We start from the raw sequence: 14,240 nt of genomic DNA on the forward strand, positions 1-14,240 counted from the left end.
AAATTCCAGTGGGTGATGAGTTCCTATCAAAAAACCTGGCCCAGGGTGCCTGAAATTGGGCATTCAGAAATTATTACACCCCAAACTTGAATCTGTCTTCAACAGTTTGGGAATATGTCTCTCTGTCTTTAAGGTTTGCCTCCCAGAAGGATAACATCTGTTCCCACCAGAGAAAATTTTTTGGATGCAAGAAACAGTGTTTATTGTCACAAGCCAAATATCTCTAAGCAGGACGTGCCTTTTTAGATCAGCAGTGGTAGGTTATTCTTTCCAAATATTTATGGAATTCCTGGCCAGCCTTCCCATTCCAAGAGCACAATCTTATACCCGCAGATCTTGTATTTGCCAATGGCAACACTCAGATGTTTAGTGAGCTATTTGTGGTCAGAAACCAGATGATAGAATTCCAGGCTGTACCAGCTGGACTCGAAATTGAGCCAGCATAATTGCAGACCAGTGTTAAGATAACTACTTAGCATAGGGATCTCTCTTTTTGTATGAAATAGATAAAAGCCCTCGACAATAACAACAATCCTTGGTATAAACCTTACTCCCTATTAACCACAAAGCCCGTGTCACCATAAACTCGCTTTAAAATGCAAAACCCTAACATCTGGCATCTATATGAGTAGAGCAGCCTTGAGTGCTGCTGTATTTTGTCTCTTTAATACTTACTGACAGCTCTACGTCTCCAGCTACTTTGCAGCCATCTGGAAGATCATGAAAAGGTATTTGATTTAGCTTTGTCCCATAAGATAATGCTATCCAGCTCAGCCTGCATGTGTTGAGTGTAGTCATAGGAAGTTCAAGAGTTGTGGAGGAGTCAGATTGCTTGCATTTTTGCTGCATGGTGCCCTTTTTAGCCCAGACTGCAGGGCTACATAGGGGTAAGGGGATCTTTGTGTTTGGCAATACAAGGGGCTCAGGAATGGCTGTGCTGCAGGGGACTGAAGACCCCAGGACCAGCAGGGTTGGAGAAGATTGCTATTCACACTGGGAGGCAAGAGAAGAAGTGGGACAGGGTCTTTGCAAGGTCCCTGCTCATCCACACTCAGACCAGGACTTGGAGGGGGATGTAATTTCAACCATCTCATCCTAACAGTGCTGCCACCACTGTGCTTGCTTCTGGGGTCCAGAGCCAAGGCTTGGTCCTGGAGCCATGCAGGAGAAGCCTCTGGCAAGGACAGGGTGCTCAAAACACAGTCCAGTGCTTCACACAGCCCATGGCAGCAAGGTCAAACAAGAAGAGTAAGGACAGATGGACACACCAGCTTCCATGCAGGATCAGGCCTACTGCCCTGGCACACTGGAAAAATATCAGAACTATCGCCTTTATGGCTGTCACAACATACTCCAGTTGTCACCATTCACATCCCACCTTTTGCATGAAATATAATTGTATTTGCTCTTATTGGAGCTCTTAATTTGCAATTCCAAAATTCATGATATGGTGAGATATATTAGGAGAAATAAGATTTCCTTTTCTATTTCATACAGACTCAACTGCAAAGTAGCACAAATGTGAAAAACAAGTGGTTTCAGAGGGATGTGTGACACATGCTGTGGAAGCAGAGACTGTACGAGATGAAGGCCCAGTGCAGAGGGATATGAGATGAAGATGGACTTGAGGGTTGCTCAGCACCTCTCCACATCACTGTCTTGCACTGCTACATTTAACTAGTGCAGATTCAACCATGTAATTGTGTTCTCATTTCTTGGTCACCTTAAATACACTTTCGATGGAAAATAGTCCAGGAGTAAAACCCACATGTCTAATTTTAATGTAATTACTCACATACCTAAATAATTCAGTTATATTTACTGTATACTTAGAACATGAAATTTAGAAGAAATACTAAGAGATGCAGTGAGCTAGATGAGATGGGGATGGGATGGAGTGCTTTCAGCCTGCTTTTAGCCATCTGCCTCTATCATCAGTGGAATGAGGAAGAGGCACTTATAGAGCAATTCATCCCATCCAAAATAAGCCTCTAAAATGCTTTTTAAATGTAAAATATTTTCTCTGTGGAAGTTTAACTGGCTTCTGTTTTTCAGAATACTGCAATTACCTGTGTTGTAGACTGGAGGGGAACACAGAGGTTCATTGCACAACCTTAACAGGCCAGGTATCAGCAGTACCACACCAGCTTCCCATAGAAGTGGCCTCTGAGAATGACACAGGTGCCTACATTTCTATTCCCACACCCTGAGCTTGGCCAAGTTATCAGCATTTCTATGATCGCTTTTTCTTGCCTTTTGATACTTTAAATTTTGGAAAGAGTCCTCACACTTTTTATGAGTGGAACATGGTCTCAAAGGTCACCTTTACAACATCTAACCGTGGATGAGAGTAGAGGAAGTTTCTATAGCTATTTCAAATTCATAATCACTCATTTTAAGGCCAGGAGGGGTCATTAAGTTATCAAGCCTTGCATTGTGCGTGACACCGGCTGCAACATTTTCTTCTGTATTCTTAAGCAGGATGGGGATTTTCACATTGACAACTGTGTAAGGTTTTATTCCTTGTTTTCTTTAATCCTCCATTAGTTGTTCCACTCTGCAGCCTTTCTCTTTTCCATTCCTCTTTCCCTCTGCTCGTCAAGCAGAATTCTCTTTGTTCCCTCTCCTTAACAAGTATCATTTGCTGCCACGGTGCCTGTGGCTGAGTCTCCATCTGCCTGTTCTCTCTCCTCCAGCGACCTCCAGCACTTTTCAAACTGCAGCTGAAAAAAGTTATTTCCATCTCTGCTTCTACCTCCCCTGTCACTGACACCTCATTTGTGAGTGTGTGAGACCTCTTTATAGCACACAGAGCTCCTACTGAGAGGTACAGGATGAATTCTGCACATGACACTAAACAAGACAATTTAACCTTAGATTTTTTTAAATAAACATTTTATCCCCAAATAGTCATGCCGTTATAAGTTCATTGAAAAACAGTTCAAATAATTAAATACAAAACTATGCAAAGACTGAACTACACATTTATTTTTGTGTACAGATTTCGTTCTTAATGTTTAATCATTTGCCTGTAATAATAAATATTTGACTGACAAATCAGTTTCTGCATAGCATTAAGGAATTTACATTCAAACTCAGTTTTAGGTGCAGAATCAAACTTTCACTGTCAATAAAGTTGCAGCAATGTGTTAATGATGATATGCATTAAGGCTGTGTCTGAATAAGCAGCCACAGAAGACATTTAAATATTCAAAGAGAGCTCCAGTTTTTCATATGAATAGTTATGTTTTCTTTTTACAAGGAATGAAATGTGTTTCAGGTTGATTTCTGTATGCCGACTTCCATTTTTAACTGAAGCGTGTGTATATGATTGGTTACAATGAGAGACATTACCTATGCTCATCCTACAACTATCCTATGGCTGATCGCACCTGGCAGCGTGTAGATGAAGAGCACAAGGAAGACAATGAGGATAAGCAGAATTATGCCGATGATGATGTACTTCTTGTAATTTCTCCAGATCAGGTGATACAAACACTTGAATGGATTAACAAACCAAGAGAAGGATGTGTCTGGTCGGCTAAAGGGGAAGAAAGAAAAAGAGAAAAATTACATAAAGGCAGATTCAGCTATTTCTAAAGTTACCCCACTACAAAACATATATTTGAGTCTAAAAATGCCCTTTAACCCCTGGGAACCAACTAAAGAGTTCAGATGGAACTTCCATGAGTTTCACATCCCATTGGGTCACCCTTCTTCCATCTGTCCCTGAGCCAAAGCTCCACACACCACTCAATGAAATTCTGGTTCACATTTCATAACTACTGCAATTTAAGGCAAGATGCGTGGTTCAAAATCACGATCATGATAAATCATAAAGAGGAAATGCAGACATCTTGAACTTGAGTTCAAAAGCTTTCTAATCATTGCAAGGAAGTTAGCATTGCAAAAGCAGTAATAAGCCACTACAAAAAAAACCCTGATTGCTCAGTGATAGTCACAGTGCAACAAGAGGCAAAGCCTGCTCAAGTCTGTCATATGGCCCGAAATGGCATATTTTCAGAAAGAAATTTAAAACAGGCCTCCTGAAGGCAGGAAATTAGATCAAACCCAAAATCTAGGTAGGTGGGCTGGGTACATAAGGAAAAGCCACCTTCTTCTGGTGGAGAATATCTGCACTCCACAATCCTAAGTTTTTTCCAAATGTTTCTTCATATTGTATTGTCCTCCATGGCCAGAGTTTCTTCACACTGTACAGCAAAACTGGCTGCATACAGTGAGAAAAAACAACATTCTCCTTAGGAAAAACATTGGCGTAGTCTCTCCTCCAGCATGCCACCAGCTTGGGAGGTGACTGTGCTTCTGACTTTCACAGCCCTACCCCTGCGATGAGCTGAGGCAACATCTCTTGGCTTTGTGTGATGGAGTGACCTGACAAGTGTGGTGGTGTGGAGCAACATTACCATCAGCAAAACTGGGTGCAGGTTGTCTTTCCTATCCAATATCACTGCAGATGGTACAGCAGTAAGAAGAATGAAACTAAGACTGAAGGTCACAAAAGCAACAGCCGTGCCTCATTCCAGAAAGCCGTTCAAGGAATTTAAGCAATGTCTCAGTTATCTAGAGAACTCAGCATGTGGAACTGAACGCCAATGTGACAGAAAGGCTGTAAATCTAAAAGGCCAACTGAGTATCTTTTAATTAAAGACCGTGTTTTATACTGAGGTGGAAATTACTCAGAAATAAATCAACAAATAAGCCCTCCAGGTTAAAAGGAATTATTTAAAAATGCATACTCTAAAGAGTAAAACTTACTGAATCACAGACTTGAGTAACAAAACCATTAGTCTGCATGTTCCAACTACTTAAAGGCTTTTCATAACCTTTGAAGACAGGGAAAAAAATCCAGACTGTTGCTCATTAATTTCTTTTCTTTGCAATGTAGGCAATAGAATTCAGTGCCAGTTAGAGTAGCACATTTGTTATAATAGAGTGAATCTGAAAAAGCATCTTGTCTTGATCAGCAGAGATAAAGAGCTGCATAACCTCATGGTGCTTTGGTCAGCAGGAAAATAGTCACTGCACCTTATTTCTCATTTGCTTGTTTGTCTTTAATTCCAAGATATTTAATCTTTTCCACCTTTGCTCTGGTACATTGAAGAGTGTGCTACTGTCTAGTAGGTCCTAGAATATACTTTTGGTTTTGAAATTATTTTGGTTTTTAATTTAAAAACTTAATTACAGAGATATGGAGGTCCTGACACAAAGCTTCTTGAGGTCCACTTCTTCCTGAAAAGAACTCACTTGAAGTGCAGCGCAGTTATCTGTTATCTCTCAGTTGATTTTGACTACTCTGAATGTATGAACCACATATTCCATCACTCAGGGGCACTGAGCTGGTAAACTTTAATACCAGCTTTACAGAATTGAGGCATGCAGTGTCTTCAGCTATGAGTTTATTTTCTTTCCAGTGAGTGTCTAGCTAAAATAGTATTTACTATCCACATTCTGATATTGCTTTAGTAACCTTAGGATTTATTTTGTCTGACTTTAAAATGTAGGTCCCCAGCCTGGTCAGTCATGTGAGCTGTCTGCAGGAGGAGAAGAAGGACCTTTTGGAGGACAATCCGTCTCTTTCACAAGCTCCCATCTTGAGATATGTGTGTTAGGTACATGAGCAGCTACAGATGGAGCCTGAATTACAGTATCACAGTATCACAGTATGTTTGGGATTGGAAGGGACCTCAAAAGATCATCTAGTCCAATCCCCCTGCTGGAGCAGGAATGCCTAGGTGAGGTCGCACAGGAACATGTCCAGGCGGGTTTTGAATGTCTCCAGAGAAGGAGACTCCACCACTTCCCTGGGCAGCCTGTTCCAGTGCTCTGTCACCCTCACTGAGAAGAAGTTTCTTCTCAAATTTAAGAATTGCTTGCTTCTGAGGTGGGTAATGTCAAGTGAGACTAGCACCAACCTAATTTTAATTTAATTGAGCCATACATCTTTATTAAGAGTAGAACTGAGTTAAGCCTTGTGATGTCTGTGTATCTCATCGTAGAAATCTAGTTGTGTAGCTTCTCTGATTACTCAGTACAAGATCCCTTGGTTTTGTGGCTTCTGTTTCAAAACACCTCCAGGCTGCCTGTGCAGCAGAAAAGGGGCCACCAGGCTAGTGGCAACCTTTTGGCCCAACAGCACATTTGCAGATAAAATGACCTTGAGGTGAAAACAGAGGGAGCCCTGGAGCCCCAGGCTGTCTGGGGTGCATGGGATGGACCTGAAAAAATGAGACAAAAATGAGACGGTGTCTTTGTGCATCTTGTTGACAACCTTCTGGAGGTGTTATCTTTCTATCACACACTGCACTTCCTCTTAAAACTGCCCAGGCTGATTGCTTCCTACCAGACATATTTCAGAACTATCCCAGACCTCTCTTCTAAGACAGCGCTTTAGGTTCCAGTACTGGGAATTCTTCAGACAGACATCTGCCAGGTATAGCTCATCCTACTTTTGGGTAAGGATGTTGGGTGAAATGATTGAATAAAGTCTTTCCAAGGCTAATTTTCAATAAGTCTCTGATACCTGTAAATTTCAAGCAAAATTTATATCCTTTTTAGGGACACTGGCAAGTCCAGCTTTATGCTGTTTTCTCCTTTTTCTTGTTTATCCTGAGATATATATCAAACCAACAAAATTAATCAAAGTGCAATGATTGCCATTATGATTAGCAATTGATTTTTAGAAGTTTTGGTTGCAGGAAATATAACATCAATTTCTGTCTTTTTTTTGTGTGTGTGTGTTTTGTTTGTTCATTTGTTTTTTAATCTAGCTCATTACTTTAGTAGAACAAAGTATTTGAGACAAAATAGATTAGAAGCAAAAATCTCAGCTGATAATATTTTTTAAATGTGACAAATACTGAAAGATAAAACGCTCCTTCTAGATTATCTGCCTTTGTTAAACCACTTCAAATTTCCTCATTAAAAAGCCTTATGATGTAAAATAAGCATCTTCATTTTTTGATTATGAAGTACAAAAATACTAAATCTGGATTTGTAAAAGCTGCATCATTCCTGTATGACCTGATTTTCATATTATATGTGCCTTTACCTGCAAGTGATTAATAAAGGCAAAAATAACCAGATGTATGCAGAGGTCAGGTTTCCATGGATATGTAGCAACTAAGACACCCCTAAATGTGTGCAGGTAATTCTTAGAATCACAGATTCATTTAGGTTGGAAAAGCCTCCTAATATCATTGAGTCTAACCGTAAGCCTAACACGCTAAACCATGTCCCTAAGCACCACATTCACAAGCCTTTTAAATACCTAAAGGGATGGTGACTCGGCCACTTCCCTAGGCAGCCTGTTCCAGTGCTTGATAATCCTTTTGGTGAAGAATTTTTTCCTAATATCCTAAATTCTCGTTTCTTAATACTAAAACTCTATCTCCTAATGGTCACAAAAAAAAAAAAAAAAAGAAAAGGAGGATGCAGGAAATAATTCATACAGTCATTTTAAAGCATGTAAACATTAACGGCTTACAGTTATCCCATTAATATAATAAATATCATCCATCTATACATAAGTTTTGATGGTCTAAGAGGTTATCACATGCCAGGTCAGCTATGGAATGAGCCCACATGTGAACTATAGTTGAGAACAAATGAGCAGATTTATTTCAGCTTGCAGAGAAAGACATTTCAGCTAACCTGGAAGGTGCTGCCAGCTATGAGTGCCAGGAGCCAGCCCCATCAGGAGGAAGCCTGGTGATGCACAAGTTCACCAAATGTCTCACTCAAGGTTATAGCGGTAAAGAGGAGAAAAGACAAGAAAGAGGCAAGGAGACCTGCTCTTCCCTGTCTCCTGCTGAACACCCCTTCCTCAGCTTGCTTAGTCAGTATGCTCCTACTCACTTGGGTTTTTCCAAGGGCTCAGGTTCCTTTCGAGCTTTGCCTACTGGATTCTTCTCAGCTTCTTCTGCTGTGACTAAGTGAAACTCAGCTTCCACTTTGCCCTGTATTAGAGAGATGAAATGTAGGCATCCAGTCCTGGGATATTATAGTTAAAACACAGCAGGATTCAGCTGGTGGGAAAATTATGAAACCAGCTGAGGATGAAGGAATTTAATTAAAGAAAATAAGATAAAGTCTTTTCAGATAAAGAGAAAGCCCAAAGGAAAAACCCAAGCATCAAATTCCTGACTTGTGCTCAGGGACTGCAAGGAAAGAGAAGCAGTATGTTTTTTTTCCAGACCCATACGTATCTTTTCTCCTTCCTAAATTACAACATAATTCATCTGAGCAGAGCTGTCTTCTATCTAGCACACATCCTGGCACAGCTCAACAGTCGAGCTGGAAGCTGTGCTGCTGGTTTGGACAAGGTACAGTCCATCAATGGGAGGAAATTCAACCAGACATCAGTGCTGGAGCAGTTGAGCTGTGGGGTCTGAGCTTGCAAAAGAAAAATGGCTAGAAATAAGATCTGTATGCAGAAAATGCCATGTAGTTTTAGGGCTCTGTTCAGGCTAAAAGAATGGGAGTCTCACAGTGAATTCAGAGTTAATTTTGTTGATGGATGGCCAGAAGATGGTACTCAGAGCTGTGACAAAAGGGCAAATTTGTTCAGCACTGACTTACCAATAATATGTAGAATTCAAAAAAGTCATAAAGGAATATAACTGCTGCTTTACTGCTTTTTTTTCATTGTGGCAAGCCATTAAAACTTGTTGAGTGGCCAATCAAATATTACCATTTATAAAAGATCATGCCAGCTACACCCTGCAGTAGAAACATGTCATCTGCTTTATGTTCTGTTTCCTGTAGACATGCCCCAGAGACCACGTGCAGAGTTAATTACTGGGGTTCGTACTTCATGCCTAGATACACACACTGCACCCAAGCAGCAGAGGAGCAGAGCTGTCTTCCATCTACACTGAGGAACCCTGTGCCTCTGTAACAGTACAAAGGAGCCTTTAAGAGGGGGGGAAAGGAGAAGTTTTGTTTAACACCAAAAACACCAGTGTTGCTCCAGATTATTGCACAGAAAGCAATACAACATTATGAAGAGAAGCTGCAGGCAGAAAATACTGAGATAAATGGCCAGGTACACACTGAGTGAGATTTACACTCTGCTGCCAGACTTGCTAAGCTAGAGGCTTTGGGTAAATGACAATTTGTGTGTCAGAATTTCTGTTCTTTTTAAGAGGATACTTCTAACTTCACAAGTCTTGTAGAACTTGGGGGAAAGTGTCATTATCCGTTGCATTCCTTTATACCAATTGTATCCTGCCACTAAACTAAAAAATCCTGACTTAATGGACACGCTTCAATAGGAAGAGGGACTGTGCTCATTCTGCTTGATACATGTCACTAGCAAGGAGTATAATGGTAGACTCCAAAATCAGTTCCTTCATCCTGTTTTTTTGTTTGTTTGTTTGTTTTCTCAAGTGGGAAATAAATAGAAAATAAGTAAATAAGAGGGTGAGATTCCTTCCAGGATTTCCTCAACTAACATAACGTTGGCTGAAAATGCCTGATTTTCCACTCTACCCATCCAGCATGCTGGGAGATGAACAGTGGAAGAAAGCAACGAAAAAGTATAAAGTGCTCTCATAGCTTGGGATTGTCTGAACCAAGTATATGGGGGACTCACTGAAGACTTTGGGCAAGTCCTATGGATGTGATGGTTGCTCTTTAGAGGCCATATCCAACACTAGCATCTGACTGTCCCAGGATCTCAGCACAGCACATCAGCCCCAGAGAAAAGCTGTTCATCTGTAGTGTGTTTCCTACCGTGAGCTCCCCAGCCTTGACAAAAGGCCACCAGCCTCTGACACGCTTCTGCTGAAAGATGGAGATCTTGTTTTCTTCACTTACTGCCACAACCATGCCCAGGTCACAGCTCTTGGCTGTCTTTGCTGCTCGAGGGAAGCCATTCAGGTTCAGTTCAAGAGTGCCTGGAGAGAGAAGTGACGTGACAACACTCAGAGACCAGATAGACATGAAGGAATTCAAACAGCAGCTTCCAGATAGACACACGGAGCAATGCAGCAGCTTGGGCCCAAGCTTCATAGCTGGGGATCTCTCTGCGCTGTCAGTCATCCATTTGTATTGCCTTGGCATTGTCTCAGAGGAGTTCCTAAATATTCCCTCCCCAACAAAAGTATAAGTTTGCAATGTGGTGCTTCAGAGAAAGACAAGCAAATGTTGGGTGTCAGACACCACTTTGTACATACCTCCACAAAATGCAGCTCTGGCGAGACCTCAGGTGAAGTAAAGGCAGATCCATTGCATACTTACCCAAGAAATCATCTGAAGAGAGTCTTTCGAAGTCCCACACCTGTAGCACCAGCTCAGCTGGTATCTTGCGCTCCGTCTTTTCCAAAGAAAAGATGTTTTCTCTTTTACTAACCACCATTTGTTTCTCTGCTGGGAGATAGTGGAATGGGAACACAAAGCGCCAGTTGAAGTTGCCCTCTCCTGTCAAGGAGTTGTAATGGACATCTGTCTCCTGCTTGTCCTCTTCCAGGCCCTTTATCCACCTATGGCAAGCACATACATTGCCATCACCAGAGGAGCTGGAGTTGCAGTTGTCACTATCAGGTTACAGGTATGATTATTTACTAATTCCTCCCTAATCAGTAGGAGGTAACACACCGTTCAGGACTGTGACATGCAGTGACAGCCCTGGCTTGGGGATCTCAGCTGCCTCCCAGCCATGGCATTGGCTGCAGCAATAGACAGTGTTGATCAAACATTGAGTGTCAGAATGTGATTTTTATTTAGACCAGATTCCAAAATATTAGCTGGCCATCTGCTATTGGTAAAACACCTATTGTGTTTCAGACAGGCAACAGTCATTTATCCACTACTAATCACCTTGCATTCATATTGTGCCACACTAATAAATTCTGTGTCAATGTTCCAAGGCTGATTTAAGTGCTCAGTATTAGGGTCTAAATTGTTTGGAGTTGCTGTTTGAAGGTATAAACATGGCATAAGTATGGCTGGTGAAGTCCCTGTGTTTTTTCTTGTGATTTCCTCTTGGTTTCTGCTACAGTGTGCACAACATTTGATGTGCAATGCTATGGCACAAAACTACACTTTCCTGAACATAATCTTCTCTTCTGAAGAGCTCTATGGAGGTAATGATCCAGCTAGGCATATTTTAGTTCTGAAGATGATTTATCACAGCTTGAGTAAAGATTAGCATTTTTGCACTGCATCCAAAGATTAGCCTCTCCCCTGCAAGCCCCATTATTTCAAAAAGAAATAGAGAAAACCAGTAACAATCGCAAGAATGGCACTGCCCCCAGTGCAAATTCATGCCTGTCGATGGATTCAGTGCTACATGCACTGTCTGAACATAACGAGATTTATGTCTTCATCATTAAGGCACAGAAGTAAAAGTTATCCACTCTTGGCTTTGCCTGTCAGACCACTCTGGCACTGATAGTGATGTTATCACACAGCTCAGCACAAAGGCTGGATCCCTGTTTATTTCTTCAATTTCATGCTCTCAGGGCTACTCTGCTGCTGCTCCAAACACGTTAGTTTATTGCTAAGTTGGATATATCTGTGTGAACACTGCAAGGAGAGGTTTGCTCAGCCAGTGTGTGCAACAGCTGCACTTGCAGAACATTGGAGGTCATATGGTTGCATTAGTGTAAGCATCACCTGGGCTAATGTCACCTCCTCCAAAGGAGTGGTGCCACCCCGGTGCCCCACACAGGTTGGTCAGAGCTAACACAGGTTTCTCTGGTAAAGTGCATGTAGATGTGCCCTACACAGGAGTAAGCTGCTCCCAGACTCCCCTGTCCTTATGCTTACTTTGGATTTTTTCTTATATTCGCATGACTTTCAGAATCTGCAAAGTGGGAAACATCCTCCCTTCCCTGCTCCATCAGTCCCAGTGCTTCACCCTCCAGATCCTTGCATTTGGTCATCAGCAATGCTGCAGCAGATTTTTAGGTAAATTCATTTTCCCATTTGCCTAGCACTCTACAAATTCAGATTTTTCCAGGACTCCACAATGACACAATTCATAACAATTCATATTAGCATAATAATCTCTAATCTAGTAGTGAAACACAGCAAGAAATCCAAGACCAGCCTCACACCTGAGATTTCCAATACTTCCCACCACCATGTATGCCAGAATTTCCCCCCACCCCTCTCTGGTACCTGCATTCAAAGCCTGCTCAGAAGCAGAAAGTGCAAAGCAGTACTCCAAAACAAGCAAGAGTAAGAGGTAACTTGCTACAGTCTCAGGAAAGAGCTGGTTTGAGTGTCAAGCTTCCCTTTCTCTCTCTCTCTTTTCATTGTTTTTATATGATTTATATGACTATCCCAGTAACATCTGCAAAGCTGTGGCAGATATTTTGTCTGCAGCAGGAAGGAGATGGAGAGAGAAAGTGCCCATGTGATGTTCTACCCAGCATGGCCATGGTCATCCACCCACACACCCTCCCCACATAAGGTTAGAAAATAATTCCTATAGAAATAGCCTGGAAAACACCTGCTTGCTTCTTTTTAATGTGCTTATACTTTTCTCTGATTATGTAAAACATCTCTGCATCTCTGTAAGCTCTTGCATTTCAAGTTCTGTAAGTGTTTGATCCCTGTTTGCTAAACTGTGGGCTTGGTTCTCTTCTTGTGTCATCTCTGCCTAAGCAGAGATAGTCCAAATGACTAATGTCATTTTACAGTTATTTGTTTATTTTAAGAGGAAAAAAGAAACAAAACAAGGCAAAACAAAACAAAACAAGAAAAAGAAGCAGTATCCAATATAGATGAGTAATTTCGGCAGGCGTTTAAAAGCAAAGTGCCAAGGTCACAGAAACAGCTTATTGGATATTCTCACAACATAATTTTTTCGTATGATTTTTGAATGAAATGCTACATGTTCTTTTGAAGCCAAGTCCTTCAGAACTTACCCTTTTACATAGATATCACTTGATTTTTGCCCTGTAAAGATATTTTCATCTTCTAGAATTACATCCTCTGTATTCCAGATTATTACCCTCAGTTCATAGCTGAAAAAGAAAAGAAAGCAGGCCTGTGTATACTCAAGCTCTGGTCAGACACTAATGTAAACCTCTACCAAATCGTGCTGGTATAAAGTGAGAAATGTTGTATTTGTGCAAACTTTTAAAATAGCATCAGCCTCAGGTCTCCTCTGTTTACAAAAGTCTAGTGATAGAGTGGGGATGGTGCCTCCTCTCGGCTCTCAGAACGTGCTGGACAACAGCGGGTTCACTGCCAGATTCAATGGAATGGAAAATTCCTTGCTTCTTATGTGCCTGTTCCTTTTCAACTCTTATCACAAAAATGCTGCAGGGAAACAAGGCAAAGTTGATCTGAACAACATCATCAGAACAGTCTCCAAAACAGTGAGCAGCTTGCTAATAAAAAAAACAGAGCTCCCTGGGAAGTGCTTTTCAGAAGAAATGCCTAAAAACATTGTATTGGGTGAAATTTGGTGCATTAAAAGTGAAGAAGAGCGTTGTTTAGAGATATTGTCATTCAAGCAAGTGCAATCATCTTTAGAAACAGCAGTAGAAGGAATTAAAGCTTTCCCATCCTTGCCACTCCCTCTCTACAGACATTTATGGTGGCATTCCAAAGCTCTGGAACCTTGAACTGAAATACCAGTGTTGCAGGTGACATAAAAAATTGATACTCAAAAATTTAGGTATGCTTTGAGTCATTGCATGAACTGCAAAGAAACAAACAAATAAATAAATAAGAAACAAGAACACGCACCAGCATGATTTTTCTGATATGATGTTGTCTTGGAAATAACCTCAATCTCAGGTGTGAAACACTTTACCCCAGAATATCAGATACCCTAGGTCATGAAGCTCTTAAATGTCAACCATGGAAACCAAGCCTCTGCGCTAGCCAAAGAAACTTTCATCTGCAATGTTCTGTCAGATCCTTGCTCAGTCAAAGATCATCAACGAGAAACATTTTCAGAAAGTGTTTGAAGTCTTATGGAGCCTGGAGCCTGTTTTGCTGCAGCAAATATGCATTTCTCAGCAAAATGTGTAAGTTGTGTTTGCATAATTACTTTCTTTTTCATAATTAATGGTTCAACAGTATTTGTCCCTGCTTTTGCAGACTACAAAAATGGTAGCAGCAATTTGGTTTTCTGAATATGATTAGTTTTAAATCTTTTTGGAGGGGAAAATGTTTATTTTTAAGGAACTTTATATGCAGAAAGTTCTGGTCTGAAGAAAGTAATTGTTACATAGACTTTTTGTCAGGTCTTGGATTTT

The 14,240-nt window shown here is 41.0% G+C and overlaps 1 protein-coding gene across 1 annotated transcript in view; it reads right to left on the reverse strand.

The window, feature by feature from the left end:
- Positions 1–3,360: 3,360 nt before the first annotated feature.
- FER1L6 (fer-1 like family member 6) overlaps positions 3,361–14,240 on the reverse strand; it is a gene marked incomplete at both ends in the record, with an annotated part of 81,081 nt that continues 70,201 nt past the window's right edge. Inside the window, 5 exons of the mRNA XM_082045782.1 lie at positions 3,361–3,541; positions 7,876–7,976; positions 9,754–9,917; positions 10,261–10,502; positions 12,897–12,995. Of these exons, the coding sequence (XP_081901908.1) occupies positions 3,361–3,541; positions 7,876–7,976; positions 9,754–9,917; positions 10,261–10,502; positions 12,897–12,995 (787 nt within the window). The remainder of the gene's footprint in view (positions 3,542–7,875; positions 7,977–9,753; positions 9,918–10,260; positions 10,503–12,896; positions 12,996–14,240) is intronic.

Source organism: Streptopelia decaocto (assembly GCF_964273445.1).
Source record: "Streptopelia decaocto genome assembly, chromosome: 2".
NCBI classification, from domain to species: domain Eukaryota; kingdom Metazoa; phylum Chordata; class Aves; order Columbiformes; family Columbidae; genus Streptopelia; species Streptopelia decaocto.